General features: G+C 41.1%; 1 protein-coding gene and 1 pseudogene across 1 annotated transcript in view; one reads left to right on the top strand and one right to left on the bottom strand.

Moving 5' to 3' along the window:
* Positions 1-7065, bottom strand: part of LOC120854426 — an 18120-nt pseudogene extending 11055 nt beyond the window's left edge.
* The window catches only part of STK39 (serine/threonine kinase 39), a 315997-nt gene that overhangs the window by 167622 nt on the left and 124872 nt on the right, over positions 1-23503 (top strand). The window contains exons 11-13 of the mRNA XM_040229269.1: positions 14280-14402; positions 14497-14526; positions 22106-22168. Coding sequence (XP_040085203.1) covers positions 14280-14402; positions 14497-14526; positions 22106-22168 — 216 coding nt within the window. The remainder of the gene's footprint in view (positions 1-14279; positions 14403-14496; positions 14527-22105; positions 22169-23503) is intronic.

Genomic DNA, 23503 nt, shown 5'->3' with positions numbered 1-23503 from the left:
ATTCCAGTCCAGCGTTTCTCATGATGTACTCTGCATAGAAGTTAAATAAGCAGGGTGACAATATACAGCCTTGACGTACTCCTTTTCCTATTTGGAACCAGTCTGTTGTTCCATGTCCAGTTCTAACTGTTGCTTCCTGACCTGCATACAGGTTTCTCAAGAGGCAGGTTAGGTGGTCTGGCAATCCACACAGTCAAAGGCTTTGGCATAGTCATTAAAGCAGAAATAGATGTTTTTCTGGAACTCTCGTGCTTTTTCCATGATTCAGCGGATGTTGGCAATTTGATCTCTGGTTCCTCTGCCTTTTCTAAAACCAGCTTGAACATCAGGGAGTTCACGGTTCACGTATTGCTGAAGCCTGGCTTGGAGAATTTTGAGCATTACTTTACTAGCATGTGAGATGAGTGCAATTGTGCGGTAGTTTGAGCATTCTTTTGCATATTTAACAAACATATATTAGTTACCTCTCACCAAAAACTCAATGGATAAGAGTTTGAGCAAACTCCAGGAGATTGTGAAGGACAGGGAAGCATGGTGTGCCATGGCCCACGGGGTGGCAAAAAGTCAGACACAACTTAGCAACTACACAACAACAAAACACAAGATACTCTAAATGTGAGGACTCAGAATATATTGAACTGTGTCTTACCCCCAGGACATGTGCTTTCAGAGCTCCAAAATGTCATGCATGTTGGAATATCTTCTTAGTATCTTTCGATTTTGTAGTAAAGATACCAGGTTAACCAGATTAACAAAAACAACAGAATCCATTACTCTGTAATACAAAAGAACACAGACTCATCCATTTGGTGGAGAGAAGTGTAAAGGCAAAGTACTAAAAAGCACCAACTCCTGTCATTACACGCCCTGTGTGTTGTCGTTACATGCCCTATGTGGTCGAAAGTTTGATGGTTGTTTCATTGACCAGACCAGTACTTTAATGGTGAGTCTTCATTCCAGAATTTGTTGCAAGAAAATTAAAAAAATGTTGGAAATCCTAAATGGCACACATATTGTGGCAAATGCGGGTGAACCATAAGTTGACCTCATGGTCACATCAAGATTTTATAGAAGGTTTCACCATTTTCGTTCTTAAAAATTTAGTAGCTCATCTTACTATCACTTCTTCCCCTCCTGGAAAAGTCATATCTTTGAATATTGTTTTGAGATAGGAGGTGGTTACTTTTACTTTCTGTTTTTTTTTTTTTTAATAAAAAGAATTCTGTTTGCATTTTTAAACAAGAGGTATGTATATCTTTAATTTTTAAGTACCTGATTTTTGACTGACAGCATTGTACATAATAATGATAAAATTGCAAATGATGCCAAAAGAGGAAGAGGCAGAGGGGATGTTTCTTCACTGCTCATGGGGTGAGCAAAACATTCTTGGCCTGTCTCTGCCCAGCAGTGTATCTGATTGGTGAGTTTGGAGGGAGGAAGTGGGCACGTGTGGCCCAGCCCCTTGCCCTCCCTTTCTGAGGGAGCTGGACTGCTCATAGAGAGAGGCGCTACTGGTCAGTTACCGTGGCCCTGCCTGGGTGAGGTAGGAATGCGCTGGTTGTGCTTGCTAGGGACAGGATAGGTAAGTCTTGTCTAAACCCAGGGGTCATTCATTAAGGAAGGCTGCTGGCTCAACATTTAAGCCACATTCTCAAGTATCACCTTTGTAAAAAGGGTGATTTTTGACTGCCCCCTGCCCAAACTTACTGGTCATACTTCTAAATTAGTTTGGAACTGGGAGAGGGGGGCAGGGAATGGGTGATATATATTGGGGTTCCTTAATGTACATGACCCAGTGAAAAGAAGCCCCTCTCTCAATTCAGAGCCATCACCAAGTCCTGATAAGTTCTTCCGGAAATGCTCTGGTGAAATTATAATATGGTGAAATTATTATATGACAATATGATGCAGATGCATCGAGAAATGTATATATGGGCACCTCCTCCTCCTTACGTTCAGCACTAATGAATGCTCTGTTCTCTACTAGTGTCTTCTTGTGTTTTGATGATCTATTTGATACTTGCTGTTGGGTGCATAATATTTTACACTATGGATGTTGTATTTAGGTTACAACCAGAAAGAATAAACATGCCTCCATTTGAGCCTCATGCCCTGATAAACAGTGAGAAAATGTAAAGTTCTGCTGGTGACCAACAGAGGTAGCAACTCTTCCCATTCTTTTTTTTCCCCACACAAAGGAGGTATATCATGTGTCTCACCATAATCAGACTTCATCCTCGGTAATGGGGAGCATGCTGGAAATCTATGTAGGGATCTACTTTTTCAGAGAACCTGTTTACTGGTATTTAATTAGGAGCTTTAAGCTGAGTATTAGCTGGAATGCATCTTTAGGGCAGTTAGTCATAATTGTTGTGAAGGAACTCTTTGGCACTGACACCTAAAAGTTATTCAGAAATGTTTGTATGGATGTGTATATTTTCAAAGCAGACGCTTTGGTGAAATTATAATATGACAAATATTTTCTAGGTTGCATTCTATATAACAGTTGCTGAGTCCGGATGAGTTTCCATTCTACCAGACTCAAATGCACTTGAGTATCTTTCACGGATTGTTAATCCCTAAGCAAATTTAGGTCTTGGCAGAACATTTTTCAAGGTGCTGGCATTGCTTGTACCACTCAGAGTTCACATGAATGAAGTTTAATGGGTAACTCACCTCTAATCTTTATGTTGGCTGTCTTTACAAGGTTGGAATCCAGTCCACAGTCTGCAGTAAGTTATGATCATCCAGTCCATCTTAGTTATTTTTCTTCTTATTGTCTTTTCTATTCAGCTCTCTTTCTGTTTCATTTGGAGACATTAACATGTTCCATTACTAAAACCCAGTGGATGCTCTTGTTGGCACTGCTCTTCTGCTAGCTAGTTTGCCTTTTATTTTTTAATACCACTGTGAGGCTGCTGGATTTAGTGTATCAGTTAGGCTTCAACCAGAGAAACAGAACCAGGAAGGTATAAAGAAATTTATTACAAGAAATTGTCTGACATAATTAAGGAGTAGAGCCTAGGGAATGATGCTGAAGCTGAAACTCCAGTACATTGGCCACCTCATGTGAAGAATTGACTCATTGGAAAAGTCTCTGATGCTGGGAGGGATTGGGGGCAGGAGGAGAAGGGGATGACCCAGGATGAGATGGCTGGATGGCATCACCGACTTGATGTACGTGAGTCTGCGTGAACTGCCGGAGTTGGTGATGGACAGGGAGGCCTGGCATGCTGTGATTCATGGGGTCGCAAAGAGTCAGACACGACTGAGTGACTGAACTGAACTGAACTGAGAGCCTATAGGGTTGAAGGGTATGAAGGGCACACCACAACTCTTGGGCATGGCCAAAGCTGTTGTCCACAGGCTTTGCAGTTTCTTCTTCAGAGAAACCCTAGCTCAACTGTTCAGGCCTGTCGACTGATAGAATCAGGCCCACCCAGATTATCAAGGTATAATTTCCCTGCGGTTAAAGACAGTTATGTCTACTATGTCTTCACGGCAATGCCTACATTAGTGTTTGATTGAATAACCGCAGATGGTGGCATAGCCAAGTCAACACCTAAACCCGACCATCACAGTGTGTCTCTGATGCTTGTTACAGTTCTCGTGGTTTTCACGGTCCATTCTGCCTCCTGCCTGGAGCAGTATGCCGTTAGCTGTGTGCTCTTCTTTCTCATTCCCATGCCTCCTTCTCCTGCAGTTAAGTTAACTTGGTGACTCACTGCTGTATCCAGAGCATCTTGGGCTCTGCTCCACTGCTAAACATGTATTCTCCCTTTTTACCCTTTGGTTTTATATGACGTGTGTTTTCTCATCTGTGTTATTTGTCTCACCGGTATAGAACGTTGCCATTGTTTTCTTCATCAGCTAACATCACAGATCGGCTTGGCGCCCATTCCAGCAGGAGCGTTCGTTCTCAAGGACAATAGTTGCGAAATTGGACGCTGCTTTCTTGGCTTCTGGCCGTTCTCATTGTTCTTTGTCACCCTGTCTTGGGGAAATGCCATATTGGAGGTTTGATAGGACTAAAACCAAACAAGAAATCTAATTACTTCTTGTTTTGTGCAGCTTCTTCAGAATAGCTCCCTTTCTGCTTCCAGAACATTCTCTTTCACGGCATTGCCCTTTCAAATTGGATTTCCGAAGTTAGGAAGTTCCATTATCCGAAAAGCAGCATTTATCAGATTTGATTCTTTCACGTTAGAAAATGTTAAAGCGTTGTAAGGAAGTTGCTATACGTGTTTCCTTCACTGATCTAGCTCAGTGTTTTGAATTGTTATTATTGAATTATAAGAGTCTCTGTTTCTCTAGAATTTCTTCCAGTTGCCTATAGAACATTTTAATATTCTCATTCCTTTATTCTCCTTTTACATTCTGGAAAAAGAAAATGCCAAATTTTAGCAAAACTAGGTAAACATTGAATTCCAAGAGGTCAAAAAAAAGTTAATTCAGATCACTGGCAAAAGGGCCAAGATTTAGCTGGAGCCACTTATCTATAATTGATAGAAATGGACTTTTTTCTTCTTGGTATTTTAATAAATAATAACATGGTCAGACAGAAAAAAAAATGTGGGAGTATGAATTAAAATCTAAGTGTTTAGTTGCCCAGAAAATCCACAGTCAGAAAACACTGACCAAGAAGCAAAGCATGGTAGAGCATGGTATTTGTCATAGGAAGGGGTATCAAATGGCTTCCCTGGTGGCCCAATGGTAAAGAATCCACCTGCCAGTGCAGGAGACACGAGTTCAATCCCTGGGTTGGGAAGATCCCCTGGAGGAGGACATAGCACCCCACTCCAGTATTCTTGCTGGGAAAATTCCATGGACAGAGGAGCCTGGTGGGCTGCAGTCCATAGGGGCTCAAAGAGTCAGACACGACTGAGCATGCACAAGCGTGCGCGCGTGCGCGCGCACACACACACACACACACATACACACAGGATGTCAACTGTGACCTACGAATTTTTAAAGAATTCCTGACTATAAAAATGGAAATGAAATTCCATAAGTAACCTCATCACCGTCCTTATTCTGCTTTTCTATAGCAGCTTCAGACAGTAAGTCATTTTAACACACTTCTGTGGGTCAGGGTTCGGAGAAGTCTGAGCAGGCTGGTTTCTGGTCCCTCACAGCTGCAGTCAGGTAGTCAGGCCCTCTCCTCGTGGGCTCTTTCTGGCCTGCCTGCAGCATGGAGGCCTCAGGGCTGTCTGCATGATACTGCCTATGCAGTGACTGCAACATCCTCTGCTGAGCCAGGTGGAAACCACATCACCTTCTCTGACACTTGACTCTGTTGGTTATGGGCAAGGCAAAGACCCACCCAGGTGTAAGAAGAGGGCACTGGACTCCATCTCTTGATAGTGGGGCTGGAAAGATTCTGGAAGAACGCTTGGATCAGGAGGTGTTATTATGGGCATCTTTGGGGGAGAAAAATAAAACAAACCTGCCCTGCCCTGGTCTACCCTCTGGCCACAATAATCCACATACCTCCCACATGCAAAATACACTCTTGCGTTTCCAAGACTCTCCAGAAGGCTCGTCCTGTTACAGCTTCAGGCTCAGGCCCAAAGTCAAGGGCCTTGCCCCAGTCGTTTTCCTGACACACAGCCAGAACAAAGCAGGAGGGCAGGCTTCTGGAAGGCCTGCAGAAAGTGGGAAAACCAGAGCCCCTGGGCCCACGACGGATGGGAAATTTGGCCCGTTGGCTGTTGCCTATGCCTCTACCTGTGTTCTGTCTGTCTCTCAGTTCCATGCTCTGGGCTCTTGCTTCTACTTTTTAAGTGACCCTTCCTTTTTCTTAAGGAGTCAACGCTTGCAGCTGAGTAGCCTTCTCAGACTGTTTCCTTCCCCTAAAAGTTCTGGGATCTGAATGCTTTTTTCATTTCGTCCTCTCTGTTATAGTCTAACCTGGCAGTAATTTCACAGTACAAGTGTCTGTGAAACTGTGGATTTTCTGTGCGTGTTGATGGGCTCGCGTATTAGACAGAAGCCATGACCTCGAGAGGCTTTGTCTGCCTTGGACCCCTTGTGACACTGACGGGCCGCAGCCTCAAGGTTCTCAGAAGTCTTCCTGTGTAACGCGGAGACTCCGTAAGGTCTGCTCTTAAGACTTTTAGAAAGCCTGATGTACGTGTATATGCGTGTGTGTTCCGTTGCGTCCAGCCCTGGGACCCCGTGGACTGTAGCCCGCCAGGCTTCTCTGTCCGTGAAGATTTTCAGGCAAGAATACTGGAACGGGTTGCCCTTTCCTTCTCCAGGACTCGAACCCATGCTTCCTGCACCTCCTGTATCGGCAGGTGGATTCTTTACTGCTGCACCACCTGGGAGGCTTGGAAAGCCTTACGTCTGTTTAAAGGCTTCCAGGAAGCACCACCTTAGATCTTTCTAGAGTCTTAACAGAGTGTCACCGGTCACAGCCTGAATTTGATCTTTGCTCTGAAGCCGGGGCTGGGTTTGAGACTTGCTGGATGTCTGGAGAGGCTGTGGAAGAGGAACCGGTTTGTATTTAACAGTGAGTCCTTTCGCTCGTCTCTCAGTTCATGATTTATCACAGGCAGCAAGCAGAACCCAGGTGTCCCTTTAAGCCCTCTGCCTGGAAATGTGTTCCGCTAGATCATTAGATCCATTTCTGCTCCCGCTTCACCATAGGTATCAGCGTTGCCAAACTGTCACTGCACAGCAGGGTCCTCTCATCCGCTAGCGTCTAGTAATACGCTTCGCACTTTCCTGTAAGCCCTCACTGACGGCCTTCTTAAAACAGCAGTCCTTTCTTCATCTTCCATTTTCTCACGTGTCAGGAATTCCAGAAGGGCTTGTTCTGACTAGGGTCAGAGGGGAAGCCCTTTGCTAGTACCCCAGGCACCAGGGAAGCCGGTCTGACTGCCCCTGGGCTCCTGGGATTGTTACTTTAAGTTGCCTAGTTTGGGTGTGGCTAGTGATATGCCAGTAATACCAGGAACTGTTACCACTGCTGCTTTTCTTTCCGGCCGTGTTTACCCTCAAGTCCCCGTATGTCTGCTCTGCTTTCAAAAATCCAGATTCGATCACCCCCCTTACCCCCATAGTCACTGGAAAGCCTCTGTGCTTCTCCATTGTCTGAATTCCAAGCCCCCTGACTTGGTGGACCACAGAGGGTGCCTGTCACAGGCCAGATTTGTCCCACAGATGCATCATTTTTAGGCTGTGTAGAAGAATTTTACTTTCACTTGACATAAATGTGTTAACATGGAAAAAAGAAAAAAGGAGCATTCACATAAAAACCCAAGCTATCCACTTCTCTGGAAAAATTGGAAATTCTGGCAACACTGCCACTTCCTGTGGCAGCAGTCTCCTTATGCTGGGCACTCCCTCTGGGGGGCTGGGCAGGTCCTGTCCAGACCACCCAGCTCCCTACTGGCTCTGCTTTCCATGCCCTACCTTCCCACTGGGTGGAATAAGGTCTTTACTTCCCCTGCCTGGTAAGCTCGACGGGTAGTCATCCTCTCTCCTGAGAACTCACAGCATTCATATCTTGGTTATATAGCATTCACATTTTATTGAAATTATTAGCTTAAATGTCTGTCCATCTCTCTGGAGTGTGGACTACTCCAAGGTGTAGGCTTTGATTTTATTCATCTTTTGTCTAGAACTTGTCACCAGGTAGGTATTAAATAAGACTTTGTTGACTGAATGAGAAAATAAGTGATTCTTTTGAAAGGCTTGTTCTCTGCCCTGCAGGAGTATACAGTTCAGTATGTCACCTGTTATATGTCACACAGAGTAGAATGATATAAAGGTGCAGACAAAATACCACTTGGGAGAATTGGCCAACATTTCTTAAGCTAGAAGAAAAGAAGTAAGTAGAAATTTTGAAAGGACAGATCAGGCTGAGATATATATGTGATATGAAAAGTAGAGTTGTAAAGTTATTTAATTTGTATGAAACTAGGTTGTGGGTGTCTGATTGAATATGATGGGAAGTAAGTCTTGGGAAACTAATTTGGGGCAAGGTTGTGGAGAGACTGAACTCATTCTGAAGGCTATAGTGAGCTCTTGTTTTTGTCTTTTGGAGAAAGTTCTAGTCTATGACTCATGGCAATATGAAGGATAAAATAGAGTTTAGAGGCCAGAAGATGAATTAGCAGTTTGTTTTAATAGGAGAGACAAGAGGTCAACATTGAAGGGGACCTGTGATCTAGCGCAGTGGCAGCCGAGGAGGTAAAATTTGCAGAATACAGTGTTTGATAGATTTGGGTTGTGAGAAAGATGAAGTGTAGTTACGATAATAGCACCTGTCATGTCTTGAGCGTTTATGTGCCAGGCGTCATGTTAGGAACCTTAAATGACTGTGCCCTTTGGTCAAAATGACAGGGCTAGGGAAGTTTGGGAGGGAGGTTTTTTTTTCAAGTCAAAATGGAATTTTATTTTTAAAATGTCTTGTTATCCAGTGAATGCCCCATGCAGAAACTTTATATGTATATACAAACAGGCATACACATGCATAGTAGAAATAATACTTGTGTGTATTAGAAGGTACAGGTAGAAATGTCAACTAGGCCAGTAGTTCTGGATTTTTCACATTTTACTTTTCCCAAATATCCTATTGGATAATCAAGGTTCCAAATTGTTATAAATAAAATGAATATTATTTTTTCCATGACATTTAAATTTAACATTGATCTGTTGTCATACTAATAATTAAGAAAGTTTGAGGACCTCACTTCGTGCTTTAACTAGAAGGATCTTTATTTCTATTTTGCAGGAAAATCAATCACAGGTAAAATTTATGATCCTGTTTGTAAAGTTTATCATGTATTCCTAAATATAAAGGAATCTTGAAAGTATTGTGATACTTTATTTTCTGAATCTAAAATTAGAAAAAAAAGGGTTTTCTGGTCAATTTGAACTTATGAGCATTTATGGAAATAGATGAAATAAAATATCTACTTATAATAATTTGTTAGTATAATTATATATAACCTAAACAATTTATATAAAATATTTCATTTAGAAATACACAGTTTTTCTTTCTTTCTTTGTATCAACAGTATTATCTGGGCTTTGACTTTCAGTGTTGGCAATAACCATCAAAAAACCAGTTTTTTGCATCATGTAAAACAGTTTTTCAGAGGATACCCTTTTCACTTCTGTCTGCATTTAAAAATATATATATTGCTCTGTGTTTCCTCATGATGCTTTCATAAGAAATGTTATCCCAAGCCATAGGTGTCAGTTTGAGAAATATTAAGATAGTTTTCTTAATCCCCTTCCTTCCGGTAAAGTATGTTACTAATGTTTGGTACATAAAAATCAATTAGTGTGTTGCTTTTAAAGGTGAAATGTGAGAGGCTTATATAATAAAATTGAAATATTTGCCATTGTAAATGAAAGTAGTTGTTTTCAGGAATTATTTAATTACTAAATTCATGTGAACTACTAAATTCACAAATGTCATCAAATTTTACAATGTTTCCATGAGCTGAGTCTTTTGATCAGTGCTGTGCTTGTAAACCTTGAGAACTCCTATTTTGACCTTAAGTGGGGAGTTCAGTGCCTAATTTGTACTATTTTCCAGTTTACTTTGTGTAAATACTCCTATGATACGCCAAGTTGCTTCAGTCGTGTCCAGCTGCTTGCGACCCTGTGGACTGTAGCCCACCAGGCTCCTCGCTCCATGGGATTCTCCAGGCAAAAATCGTGGCATGGGTTGCCATTTCCTTCTCCAGGGCATATTCTTGACACAGGGATTGAACTGGAGTCCCCTGCACTGGCAGGCAGATTCTTTACACCTGGGAGTCAACTTAAATTGGTTAATATGTTTCAAGTGCACAGTCCCTTTTGTTATATGTGTAACAGCTGGTATCATGGGCTGGAGAGACAGACTAGACCAACAGTGGGCAAGGCGCTTCTCCAACCTGAGTGGCCTTGTCAATCACCCGAGAGTTTGCAAAGAGGAAGATTCTGATTAAGTGGGTGTGGGGTGGGGCCTAAGATTCAGCCTTTCTAGATGATGCTGTTGCTGCCTGTCTGGGGACGAGGGGCAAGGTTGCAGCCGGACTGCTGTGTCAGCTAGGAGTGCCACTGATCACCTGTGATGGCTCCAGGCAGAGTGCCTCCGCTCCATTGGCTCGGGGGCTGAGCCCACAGCTTTCCTCCAGGTGTGGGTTGGCCAGGAGTGGGCACCAGGGCATCAGGGGCTAAAACGTGCAGCATCAAGAGCGTCAGCTGTGGCCTCCAGGCTTTCTATGATAGGGGAGAAGCCAGGAGGAACTGAGGGGAGAGGCGGAGAGCCCAGAGAGGCCAAGCAGTAGGCGTGGGATGGAGGTGCCAGAGAGCTGGTGGGCACAGGGGAAATGTCGGAGTATAAGCTGTGGGGACAGTAAACTGTTTACTGCTGAAAACTTGGTGAGTTTAATTTTTAATTTTTGATGATTTGGAAGGCTTTTTTGTTTGCTTGGCCTTGCCTCAGGGACATTATAAGTAACAGCTGATTAGAAGCATGTTTTCTATGTCTGGTTAGAATGCCTGGTAAGAGAAAAGTTACTGAGTGTTGCTTTCTGCCATGCCCAGAGTGTTCTCGGTGTATGGATGTGAGATGAGTTCTTGGGTTCAGGCTGCAGTGGGGCAGGCAGTTTGTCCAGCCAGTGAAGGGAAAGTGGAATACACAATTTCCAGGGGCAGGAAATTCATTCCAAGGAGATCCCCAAATCTCACTCCTGGAAGAGTCACTGTGGCACCTTAAGCAGCTGGCCAGTGTCTTGGAAGAAAGAGCATGCAAGACTAAGACAAACTCGAATAAACTGTGTTTCTTTGGGTCACATTCATCCTTTATTCAGGAGTTTGTTAGAGAAACATACCTCCATTTCTAACATTTAACACCTTGTGCAGAAAGTGCTTCCGCTGGCTCTCCTGTGTGCTCCTGTACACATGCTTCCTCCTCTTTTTATGTCTGGGACCAGGTGGTGACTTGAGATACTGTATGGAGGTCCTGGGTCCTGGTATTTATAGAAAGCTCCTGTTCTGAGCGGCAAGCCTGGCAAGATGAGTGAGGCGGCTCCAGGGACTGTTTCCCTTGTTGCTGCCATTCCCTCTCCCTAGCCAATCTGTCCTAGCTCTGCTTCTGACACGCGACCCCATGGCCACAAGAACTTGCCTGGGAACCACACTCTTGTTCCCTCCGTCTGGTGGAGCCTGACTTTTTTTTTTTTTTGTGGGAATTATAACTTCATTTCTTTAATGGATTTTCATAAAAATACTGTTTTGAGAAAGAGAAAATAATATCACTTTCCTTCCCAGAGGTTTGGTATAAATAGAACTGCTCGATTGTATTTTATTCCCAGTTTGGGGAATGAATGTTATTGCATGTAAAGGCTTGTCTAACCTCGCTGTTGCCAGCTCTGACCTGAGGAATTTGTGAGCTTATGAATACCTCTAGCTATGACTTAAATTGAGCTCATATCTCTGAGAATCACTGGGTTATTTTTTAAACCTCTGACAGAGGAAAAATTTCATTCAGTCACCTCTTGGCTTTACTAAGTGAGTGGGCCATTTCATAGAATAAGAACGATGTAACTGGCATGCAAGCATTGTTCTAGAGGTGAGTAACCTCCATTTTCATCATTGTAAGGAATGGGACAAGATAGAAGCTTTTACACATTTTATTTTTTGAAGCATCTGTTTTGTAGATTATTCTTCAGTTCTGTAATAAATTAAAAAAAACAAAAACTATTTGTTTAAACCATGTGAAACTTAGTTGCCTTAGCTCTAAGACCTCTAAGACCTCCAAGTTTCCTGTCATCCTTACAAACTCCCTACAAGGATGTAACTTTGTAAAATTGCTTTCTGGTCTCTTCCTTAGAGGTCAGTGTCTTATAACTACACCATGAAACCTGGGTTTCAAATTATGCTGAGTTTTTTCCTTTCCAGTAAACCAAGATAACATCCTTAAGGAATACATTTGCGTTCTTATTCTTGCTACACTTATACGAACATTTTATGCTACGTAGATTTTTTAATTGTTCTCTGTCCTAATTTCTACATTCCATTTGTTTAATCACTGTATATTGCTTAAAGGCCAACGCCACCATTTCTTTCAATATCCGAGGCTATAATCCTAGACATTTTGCTTTATCTTTCTCTCTTCAGCAAATAAAACCAAGAGGAGGGAGACAGGGTTCTCAAATGAAATAGAAGCTGGCCATTTTATTGTCTGTAGTTGGATGCCTCTTGCAGAAACAAAACGGACAGATTTTCTAAATGTAGAATGAGAGGGAAAAGAACATCCGCTGAATTTTAGGGTGGGAAGCTGCACTGTCTCGCTTTCAGAGAGATTTCTGTGGTACGCTCTTTTAAACGAGCACATGAATGTTAGTAATCGTCAACCGTGCTTGGGTTTTACAGTCGGAATGAAGGTAGAGTATTTTTCTGGTTAGGATCCACAGTTTTACTTGTCTTCTCTCTTCTTAGTTAATGGTATGTTTTGTAGTAGATGCGGCTTTAAATGCTTTCTTTTAATGTAGTCATTAACAGATTTTCCTCTGTTGCTCTCATCATGATTAGTGTTGCTAAGAAAACAATTAATTTTACTGTATACGCCAACAGAAAATTTTCTTGTTATCCCTTTCTTTGATATAGCTTTAAAATGAGCAATCTGTTCGAAAAATCCTGAAGTGCATTTCAGCATCTTTTCTGCAGTGCATTGCCAACATCTATGAACATCATTAAAATCACTGTCATTAAATAGGTCTTTCCAGTGACTCAGAACGCAAATGGAGAAATATATATGCCAAGCACAGAAGGAGTTTTACTAAGTGCTAAGTGTTTTGAAGGTGAATTAGTGAGAAAAAATTTTTTTGAAGGGGATAAAACTTTTTTTAAAAAAATTGAGCATAACCGTTTGTGATTATGAGTAAGAACCTTTTGGTAGTTTTTCGTTTCCATGTTTTAGCTCAAGACGAAGTGATCAGGCTTGCCTGTACAGGATCCACATGGTAAAGCCTTCAAGTCGAACCCAACCCCAAGTCTGTGTTGTATATGACTTCACGTTGATCCAATGCGTGTAAATGCTTGCTTTACATCTGAAGTCTGTGCTGTGTCCCTTGGGACTCATGAACTTCCCACAGTATAAGTGAATAGTTTCTATTGTGGAAAACAGTCTTTCCTCATGTCATACTCTTTCAAAGTCTTCCAAGGACGTTTTTAGACGGCTGCTTTTTCAGTTACTATTCAGTGGCATAGAAAGACTTGAATTTGAATGGGCCTTTTCATTTTGTCCTTATACCTGTGTGATCTTGGGTCACTTCCGGGCCTTTGTTCTCCCATCTGTGAAATGAGAGGGTTTGACTAGACAGTCTCCAAAGTTTTTTTTTTTTTTTCCACTTGTGGCTTCTCTGAACTGATGGACCACAGGTTGTTATGTTCACTTGCTACATTGCTTAGTTTAAACACATCTGAGTCTTTTTTTTTTTTTTTTAAAGCAAATTAGTTTGGTCAGAGGCTCATTATTCTCAGTCATCCTCTCATTTGAAAAGTTTTGCCTTTTCAAACACAGAGACACTAGGAAAGCATACCCGCATGGACCACATCTCTCTAGTTTTGAGCTAATTGCTGTCTAGTTTTTATAGATATAATAGATTGTAATCTATTAAAATCATCTGACTTAGTTGCTGATTATCTTACTGTGTTCCTAGCAATCTCACAGGCCTCAAAAGGGCTATAAGGTGTGTTAAGAATAATACTGTTTTGTTTTGCTCCAGTGGGTTGAGCAGAATCCTGGGAAAACAGGCATGATGTCAGATGCTGAAAAAGAGCAAGGTGGCAATAGAGGGGCACTTTCTTTTGTGATGTGGGCTGTAGATGGCAGGTGCCTTAGGCTAGCAGCTGCACGGGTCCCTCACCTTCTCTTAATCAACAGTCTGTCGCTTACACGCATGCATTTCCTTAAGCAATTTTGAAACCTCCCTTGTGGCCTTTCCTGTGTAGTGATTCATAAAATATGAACTGAAGCCAGAGTGAAAAAAGGGTTTGATCCTTCATGGCTGACATGTGTGGTACTCTTCCAAAATATTTTGTTCTACACACGTTTAGTAACTCATTTCAAGAAACATTATCTTTGGATAGAGGATGCGTGTGGGTGGCTGTGGGTGGCTTTTGGGGCAATCCTTGCCAGTTACCCCTGAATTCATAACCACTCAGGTTATTTTCAGGGTAGGTGTATGCTTTGTGACTCAAGTGGCAGCACTCGCAAGCACTGTTCACTTTCGACTGGTGAAGCTTTGAGTGGATTTCTTTTGATCCAGGTGAGACGAGTTCCAGGGTCAAGTGGTCACCTTCATAAAACCGAAGACGGTGACTGGGAGTGGAGTGACGACGAGATGGATGAGAAAAGTGAAGAAGGGAAAGCAGCCTTTTCTCAAGAAAAGGTAGATCACCTTGATGATGGTTAGCTGACTTGTGTCAACTTTACGTTTGTGGTCTTTTGAGGTGTGTATTAATGAATATGTATTTGTTTTACAGTCACGAAGAGTAAAAGAAGAAAATCCAGAGGTGAGTGTGGTTACTTATTTAGTTCTTTGCCTCCTCTCTCCCCTTCACCTCTGCCTGCCAGTATTAGAGTCTGAGCTGTTTGGGGAAGAACCTTCAGAATTTTGTTTTTGTGGTGTAAGAAAAAAAAGAGGCACGTAAACTTGGCAGATCTTCATGCCTTCTGACTTATTGGGTTGGCCAAAACTTCATTCAGGTTTTTCCATAACATCTTATGGAAAAATCCAAAAGAATATTTTGGCCAATCCAATACTTTGGAACTGTGTATATTGGGGCAGATTGCTTTACTCTCTGAACCTCAGCTTCTTCCTCTGTCAAACGGCGGTGATCACAGTACTTATAGAATTGCTGTGAGACTGATAAAATCATGTAATAAAGCACTCAGTGGAGGAGTTCTTAGCACAAATTAGTTGCTCACTTAATCTTAAATTCTTATGTCACTTAGAAAACAGAGTAGGCATACAGGAAAATTTCTCCTTGATTTTTGGTTTACCATAAAGCAAAATATTCAGATGGTTAGAAACTCTAGGTTGAATTTGTTGGTCTTGATTTTTAAATCTTCTGGGCAACTTAGTAGGCAATACACACTGTTTTATCCTCTTCCCTTTGAGAACTGGTTATCTTTTGATTAACTTTACTTCCTCCACTGGTTAATTATCCTAATGACTAATGATGACTGTAGTTCAAAGAACTTGCTAATTCTCTTAGAGGAAGTTTGAGCACATTTAAATAGCTCCAAATATTTACAAAGCTAGTAATTAATATATTCTCAGTAAGAAAACTGAAGACTTTGGGTTACACATGATATCCATTCCAACTCTTTAAATTTAGCAGACATTTCCTTTTAATTAAAAGGAGTAAATCTTATCATTGTGCTTTAAGTGGAAATAACCAGATGGACCATCTAAGAAGAGAACATCAGAGTCACAAGCCATTCTTTCCCCTGTCATCTTCCCCTCCCTCTATTCTCTATTCATTCTCATGTCTCATTGATGGGCCTGCCTCCTATTGGTCACTCTTCTTCAGATCCTGTTCCCCCTTTATTTATCATATGAATTAACCTATTTTATACATAAAATACAAGCTTTGATCAAGGAAGTTACATGGATGGTGGTGAGTCCCACAGAAGGACATAGTGGCCACACACCTATGCTGCCATGTTTTTGGAATGACCTTAATCTGTTGTCATGAACTTTGCCTTCTTTTTGCCCACTTTTCTGTTTTATCTGGAGTGAAGTGCCGATCACGGTTTTTCATCTAAGAGTGTCTCTAAACAAGAAGTGTCAGTTCTCCCTAGAAATAGAGCCCCGTAACTTGATTGGATAGCATTTTGACTCAAATGTCATTCGTTGTTGGTTCCCTGCAGGACACCTTCTTTGGACGGTATTCACTGTAGTCATGCCTTACTAGTACAGACAGATGGGTACTGTCTGGGTATCTATCTAGATAGACTATCTAGAAATCTAGCATTTCTTTCTTCATGAGGATTTGTTAAGTTTACTTTGAGGATATCTTACTGTGTGCTTGTTGAAATTGCTCTGAAAACTGATCTGTTATTTGAATAATAGCAATATCTGTTTGGCAAATGTACTGTCTGCATAGCCAGGAAAGAGAGCGGTGTACGGCATGCTGTCATTTTGTCATTAAGCATCCTTGTCAACCTTCTTGAGTGGGATTTGAAGTCTTGGGCACTTCACTGTATCTAGACTCATTTGATTTCCCAGTGGCACCTGTGCCCATACTGGCAACTTGGGCATAATTAAGAAAGAGTATAGGTAGGCTTTTTTCTGTGAAAGTATACATGAGTTTGGATGACTCCTACCAAACTTCAGAAGTCACCAGCTCCACCTGCTGTTACACAACTTCCACCATTTTTGTTTGTTTCTGTTTGGTTGTTTATTTGCTTTTGGCAGGGCTAACATTGCAGTATCATGTGCTGTGCTCATTCTCTCCAATGATGGTTCCTGTGTCCTTTCAGCTTTTCATCAAAGTAGCCCCGTGATTTGCCAGTCACACCAAATTGCTTTTTGGATGTGAAGCAAAAGCTATTTTTTAGTCTGTTATAAAGGAAATGAAAATTGTTGAATATATTCAACGAATATAAGTAAATTATATAATAGAAGTAATATATGTAAATATGTGTAATGAGCATATGATGTGCACTGTTTTAGTAGGCACTGGGGATACATCAGTGAGGAAATCAGAGTTCTTGTGAAGCCTCCATTCCGGTGGGAGTAGATAAATGATATCCAGTAGCAGTCATAAGTAAGTTATGTGGTTTGTTACAGTGGGATAGGAGTGATGGGGAAAAAATCGAATAGCGTAGAGTCTGGTGAGGTATCGTACGGTCGGAGTTTATACTTTTAAATGTGTGGGTCTGGGTAGGCCTTATTGAGAGGGACATAAAGACTTGTAAAAGGTATGGGAGAATTGAAGAGAAATAACTCTAAAGGACCATTTTATCTTGCTGCCCCTCAGACCCCTGTGACTGTCGTGTCTTTCCAGAGGTTATCAGTTTGCACTGTTTTCTTCCAGACCTTTTCTTGTTTGTTCACATACAAATGTGTACGTAAAGAAATCTAGCATATCATTTTAAAAACATTAAGGTCATAAAAACTATAAAATTTTGCATCTTGCCTTATATCTTGTAAATCTTTCCACAATACTTGCTATAGAATTGCCTTTTTATTTTTAACTGCTGAGGGGTATTCCATATCACAGTGGTTTATTTAACCATTTCTTTCTTGGTGAGAACATTGAGGTTGCTATTATAGACTATATTCCGTTAACATTTTTGTGTATGCATTTTGAGGGATGCACATATAAATAAAGCTTAAGTACATAGAATTGTGATAGAATCTGCTGACTTTGGATTTTTATAGCTGCTATTATCAAAAGCTGTGTCATGCTAAATATCTTGTCATCTATACCTCAATAAAACTGGAAAAAAAAAAAGCTATATACAGTCTCAGACTGTGTACCGTTTACCTTTAAACATCTTTTAGAGAGAAAATGCTTAGTCTGTACTAAATGGTACATTGAAATGCCACTGTGTTCACATGTTAATAAGCTTTTCAGTAATACTCATCATTTAAATTGCAGTTGAGTTGTTTACTTGACTGTAAGTCACTGGGTGATTGGGATGGTATTTTATTCACCTTAGTCTTCCCTTAGCATCTAGTAGATATGCCGTACATTTTTGCTGGTGACATAGATACCCATGTGCTGAAAATCAGACATTAAACAAATGTCTGAATACTTCTATCGTATTTGTGAATAGATGAGAAAGGGAGGAAGAGACAGAAGACATTTTATAATCCAGCTGAAGTTTAGAAAAAGTAGCCGTAGCGGTTCCCTATTTAGACTGAGGTGCTCTAGTAGATGAGGGGCGTTTTAGAAATGCTGGTTTTGTGAGGGACTCTTCGGCTTCCCGGGAAGCATAGGACAGAATGTCCAGTTATTCAATTAATAGCATTAGTTGGAGAAAATCGAGAAGGCCAGGCTGGGCTATTTGTCAGAGGGACATTGGGTAGATGTGCCTGGTACTGGGCTGTATTTGGAGATGAGACATTCCGGTGTAAACTGTCAAGCTGCAGAGTTACACCACTTATCTATTGAGATTCATAGCCAAACTCAGTGAGAAATTGGTCCTAGTGTGTCCCTAACTTGGTTTTTTAGAAATAGCTTTGCAAAGTTTTAGTCACCTACTATTAATTATTAATTTGTAGGAAGTAAATAATTCATATGTTAGGTGACATGAAAACATGATTTGCAATCCTGGCTCCATATCAGCAAAACTGAGAGCTTTAAAAATGCAGATCCCTAGACCCAGCAAATCAAATTATGATTTGGTGGTTTGGGGTGATGTCTGGGGCAATTCTGATTTTAAAAAAGCTGCTCACGTGATTCTGACATGTGGCTGACTTGGATCAAGGACCACTGACTAGGAAAACCACACCAGCTGCTCTGAATTCAGAAGTCCAGACTGGAATCCAGGAAGGTTATGTGCTCCACGTCCCTGAAGATTTGTTTTAAATATCTGCCTATTAGAAGTCTCAGACAAGCCTCCCTCCTCCCAAACAATTGTGACACTTCAGAAATCTCTTTGGGAAAGTTGTCCTTGTTCCTTAATAATTGAAAACAATGATGCCAAATGGGCAGATTTGATGACAGAAGCTCTGTAGGGCCCACAGCAGGTATATTGAAGAATTTTGTCAGAGAGTCTAGGCTAAGTTCATTGTTTCCAAATTCTGATATTTTGTTCTGAAAAGAAAATACATTTGGTGTGGATTTAGGGTAAGTGAATTGCACCACAGCTTAGACACCGTGTAAAAGCTAAATTCATTGCATCGCTAGATGATTGTTAAAACTGCCTTTAGCTTTTTAAAATTACTTCTGATGACATTGCATTTTCCAAAAGCCTGTCAGCTCTCATGTTGTTTGTCTTATATGCATTTGTCGTTGGAGGCCAAGATTTGATTTCTCCCTCCAAATTGATTGTACCGAGCCGTAGTCATCACAGCTGGCTTTAACTTGATGTTTTTATGACATCACTTCCTAAAAGGTGTTCTTTTTGCAGGCGACTGGCTTTCTAACTAGTTGTGGCTAAAATTAGTCTTCTGTATTTTTGGAAAGAAACCTTTAGCTTTGGAGTGATTTTAGGTTTACAGAAAATTTGCAGAGGTAGTTTGGAGTTCTCCTCCATTCCTCCTCTGTGCTCTTTCCCTGTTAATCTCTTCCGTAGCCTCGGTACGCTTGTCACAACTAACAATCATCGGCAATCTTTCGTTTGTCGTCGTCTAGTCGCTGAGTCATGTCACTGCTGCGTTATTGTCTGCTAAATCTCAGATTTTATTTGAATTTCACTGGTTTATCCACAGACATCCCTTTTGTGTCTCAGGATCCAATCCAGGATAACACATTGCATTTAGCTATGGCATTGTTAAAAACAGAAAATGGGAAGATTAGACAGAGCGTTATGACAAATGAGAAAAATGGATGTTGTCACTTTTTTCTCTCCATTCCAAGATCTTTTCCTCTCTCATTCAGTCCCAGAGGCCTGGCTCAGGGCTGTGTCCAGTATTAATCTATTATTTTTCTTTCCTCTTCCTATAAAAACACTCATTTTCTCAAGTGTCCATGTTAATAGCAAACTGTTTAAAAGCAAAAAAAAAAAAAAAAAAAGCCCAATAGACAAATGTATATTTTACTGTTAATGAATGACAGCTGCTTAATGTGTTAGCTTTCTTGTAAGTTTTGACATTTGAAAATGTATACCCAGAAGTCATGCCGTAAACTAATAGAATAGGATCTGTGGTGGTGAGCTCTAGCAGACTAGAGTTGGTTGTCAAGAAGAGATTTTGTGCAGGGACACCCTCTCTCCACCATTCCTGTACGTTTCTGCACACTTCGTATACCAGTGGGGGCTGAAGACTGGTTTTCTTCTCACATGCAGGGTTATACCTACACAGTGAGGCTATGTGGTATGCATGGGGTTCCAGCCCCCAGCTAAGTAGTTCTCTGTGCTCCTGATGGTCCAGGAGTAAGGGTTAAGGCAGGAGATGGACCTCCTCAGGGACAAGAGAATTTGTCACCTGTAGTAAATGCCATTAAGAATTTTCCAGATTATAAACCTTCTTTGACTAAAGGTAGAATGTTCTGTAGGTGCTCATGTAGCTTTTGGTTGTATCTCAAAGCTTAACTAAGAATGAACTTTTTTACTGGGCTTCCCTGGGAGTCCAGTGGTTAAGACTTTGCCTTCCAATGCAAGGGGTGAGTGTTCAATCCCTGGTCAAGAAGCTAAGATCCCACATTCCTTGGGACCAAAAACCAAAACATTAAAAAAAAAAAAAAAAGAACTTATTTACAGAACAGATACAGACTCACAGACATAGAAAACAATTTTATAATTACCAAAAGTGGGGGGGGGGAGTGTTAAATTAGGAATTTGGGATTAGCAGATACACGCTAGTATATAATAGATGAACAAGATCCTACTGTGTAGCACAGGAACTGTATTCAATAACCTGTAATAAACCATAATGGAGACGAATATGAAAAAGAATATATATGTATAACTGAATCGCTTTGCTGTATACCAGAAAGCAACACAACATTGTAAATCAACTCTGCTTCAATAAATATATTTTTTTAAATTTAAAGATAAAGAAGATTGTGGAATCAGTCTGGAAAATTCTTTACAAGAAATCATTTGGGGTGGGGGAAGGTCCTCTGGCTGGTTAATAAATACAGGTTATTTGTTCTTCTAATATAATCATTTCACCCCAACATTTTTCTGTGAAAAATTTCCAAAACATGACAACATTAAAAGCATTTTATAGTGAACATCTACCCAGCAATTACCTCAATTCTGCCATTACTATACTTGCTTCATCTCACAGTTGTCTATTCATCTGTTGGTCCATCTTTGATTTTGGATGGAATTCAAAGTAAATTGCAGATGCAGTTGCACTTCCACCTATTTCTTCATTGCTGCTACCTGCTAAGTCACTTCAGTTGTGTCCACCTCTGTGCGACCCCTTAGACGGCAGCCCACCAGGCTCCCCGTCCTAGGGATTCTCCAGGCAAGAACACTGGAGTGGGTTGCCATTTCCTTCTCCAATGCATGAAGTGAAAAGTGAAAGTGAAGTCGCTCAGTCGTGTCCGACCCTCAGCGACCCCATGGACTGCAGCATTCCAGGCTCTTCCATCCATGGGATTTTCCAGGCAAGAGTACTGGATTGGGGTGCCATTGTCTTCAGTTATTTTTTGTGGAAACATACATGCAGTTATCTTTGCAGACGCATACAAAAATTTTATGTTCAAACTTTAGAAAACTGGCACAAAGAATTTCTGATGACTTCTGATAATTTTAGAATTGATGGTGAGTTTAGGGAATAATATGTAGTTTTCATTCTTTGTTGATGCTGTGTCTCTTGCAGTTTGTCTTTCAAGTTGTGTTCTAGGGCAGAGTTCACAAAAGTGGGGCTTGAGGCAGAAATATTTGGGATATCACATTGGGGTCAGGTTTCTAGCTTAGAGGGAAAAATATAATCTCTCACTCTAGGTTCTCTTCTGGGGAAGATAGTTTTTGAAATCCAGTGCTGCAAATAAATTGTTCAAAGTAATGATTAAAAGGGGCAAGTTGTGCTAATCCTAACATCCTTTCATTAAGGGGCTCTCATCTTGAGATGAAGTTGTGCAATGAGAAAGAAAAAATCGTCCTTGAGCATCTTTCTGTTATCAAGTTTAAAATACCAAATTGTCCGTGCCTTTTCACTTAAGGTCAGCGGTTCTCTAAAAGCATAAGGGTCACCTGGGCACCTTATTAAAGATACAGATTCTCTCCTGCCTCAATGAAATTCTGAATCACAGGCCAGCTGGTACCCAGGAATCTTTAAGTTGTGTCCTTGGTGATCCCAATGAAGGTTGTCAAAGGACCACACTCTGGGAAATGGTGCTTTAAAATTCCTTAACTTATTTAAGATTTTCGTCTCTGATAACTGAGACTTAACGTAACCACACTGACCTTAATGTCCCATTTCGGTGTCCTAACGTGCTGTAACGGTGGCTCTCTTAACAGATGGTGGTGAACGCCAGCAGCATCCCTGAGCAGATACAGTCTCTTTCTGTGCAGGACTCACAGGTACGTTTCTCTGCCTGTCATTTACGTTTGAGATGCTTTGAAGACAGATTTTTAAAAAAAAATGCTGGTATTTTAGAAAGATAGACGGTATCGGGGTAGTGCTTCTAGAGCAGGGGCTTGTAAACTCTCTTTTTTAATGGGTATGGAAAAATAGAGGACTGTCACTAATGACCATGCTTCTCAGGGCCTCCAACCTTCAAATGATAGGTTCAAAGGCAAGAACTGATTACCAGACTGCTTCCGAAATTGCTGGTATTGTGTGAAATGGGAAAAGGACAGAAAATGACTCAGCATTCTACTAGGTTCCAGTCACAAAACATTATAGTTAATTGATACTTTTCTTTCTTTGCTCCCGGTTGGATTTCTATGACTTTTTTTGTAATTCTTTTATCCTTGAATTTCATGAGCCAGTTTATTTCTACAACTTTCCTTGTAAAAATAATAGTCCAGTGACTGTGAAATGAATTCATATTAAAAGTTATGTGACAGAACTCATGTGCCATGAGTTGTGTTGGGTCCTGATGAAGGATGCTGAGCTATCCAGGGTAGGGACTATGGATGCAAACTGGGAGTGTAGGCCCCCCATTTTGATTTTGCTGTGTAGTTAATAGTAAGCCCTTCAGCTCTCAAAGTGGTTATGTGCTATGCTTAGTTGCTCAGTCATGTCTGACTCTTTGCAACCCCATCGACTGTAGCCTGACAGGCTCTTCTATCCATGGGATTTTCCAGGCAAGAATACTGGAGTGGGTTGCCATGCTTTCCTCCAGGGGATCTTCCCAATCCAGGGATCAAACCCAGGCCTCCTGCAATGAAGGCAGATACTTCACCATATGAGCTGCCAGGGAAGTCCAAGAATACTGGAGTGGGTAGCTTATCCCTTCTCCAGGGGATCTTCCTAACTCAGAATGGAACCGGGGTCTCCTACATTGCAGGTGGATTCTTTACGAGATAAGCTACAAGGGAAGCCCAACGTGGTTATACTATCAAGTATTACCAGCCTGGTGATCAAATTTCCCCCTTAAATCTTAAAACTGCATATTCCATTTAAATTTATTTCTATTCCACCTGATCTGTATGTTATGAAATAGCTGTATGCATAGGAGAGGGAGTGATGGGCTTTCGTGGTTGCAGGTCAGACATCTAGCCTTTGACCCTTGTTTTACAGATGAGGAAGCAAAGATTTGCAGAGGCCAAGTGGCTCATCCATGGTTGCACAACAGCTTAGAGGTGGAACCAGGATTAAGTTTATGCCTTTACTTTGTATTAAGCAATTTAGCTTCCTAGGTGGCGCTAGTTGTAAGTAAAGAACTCGCCTGCCGTTGCAGGAGACATAAG

Source organism: Oryx dammah, unplaced genomic scaffold (assembly GCF_014754425.2).
Source record: "Oryx dammah isolate SB20612 unplaced genomic scaffold, SCBI_Odam_1.1 HiC_scaffold_27, whole genome shotgun sequence".
Taxonomy (NCBI): Eukaryota; Metazoa; Chordata; class Mammalia; order Artiodactyla; family Bovidae; genus Oryx; species Oryx dammah.
This window is presented reverse-complemented; position numbering and strand designations above follow the sequence as displayed.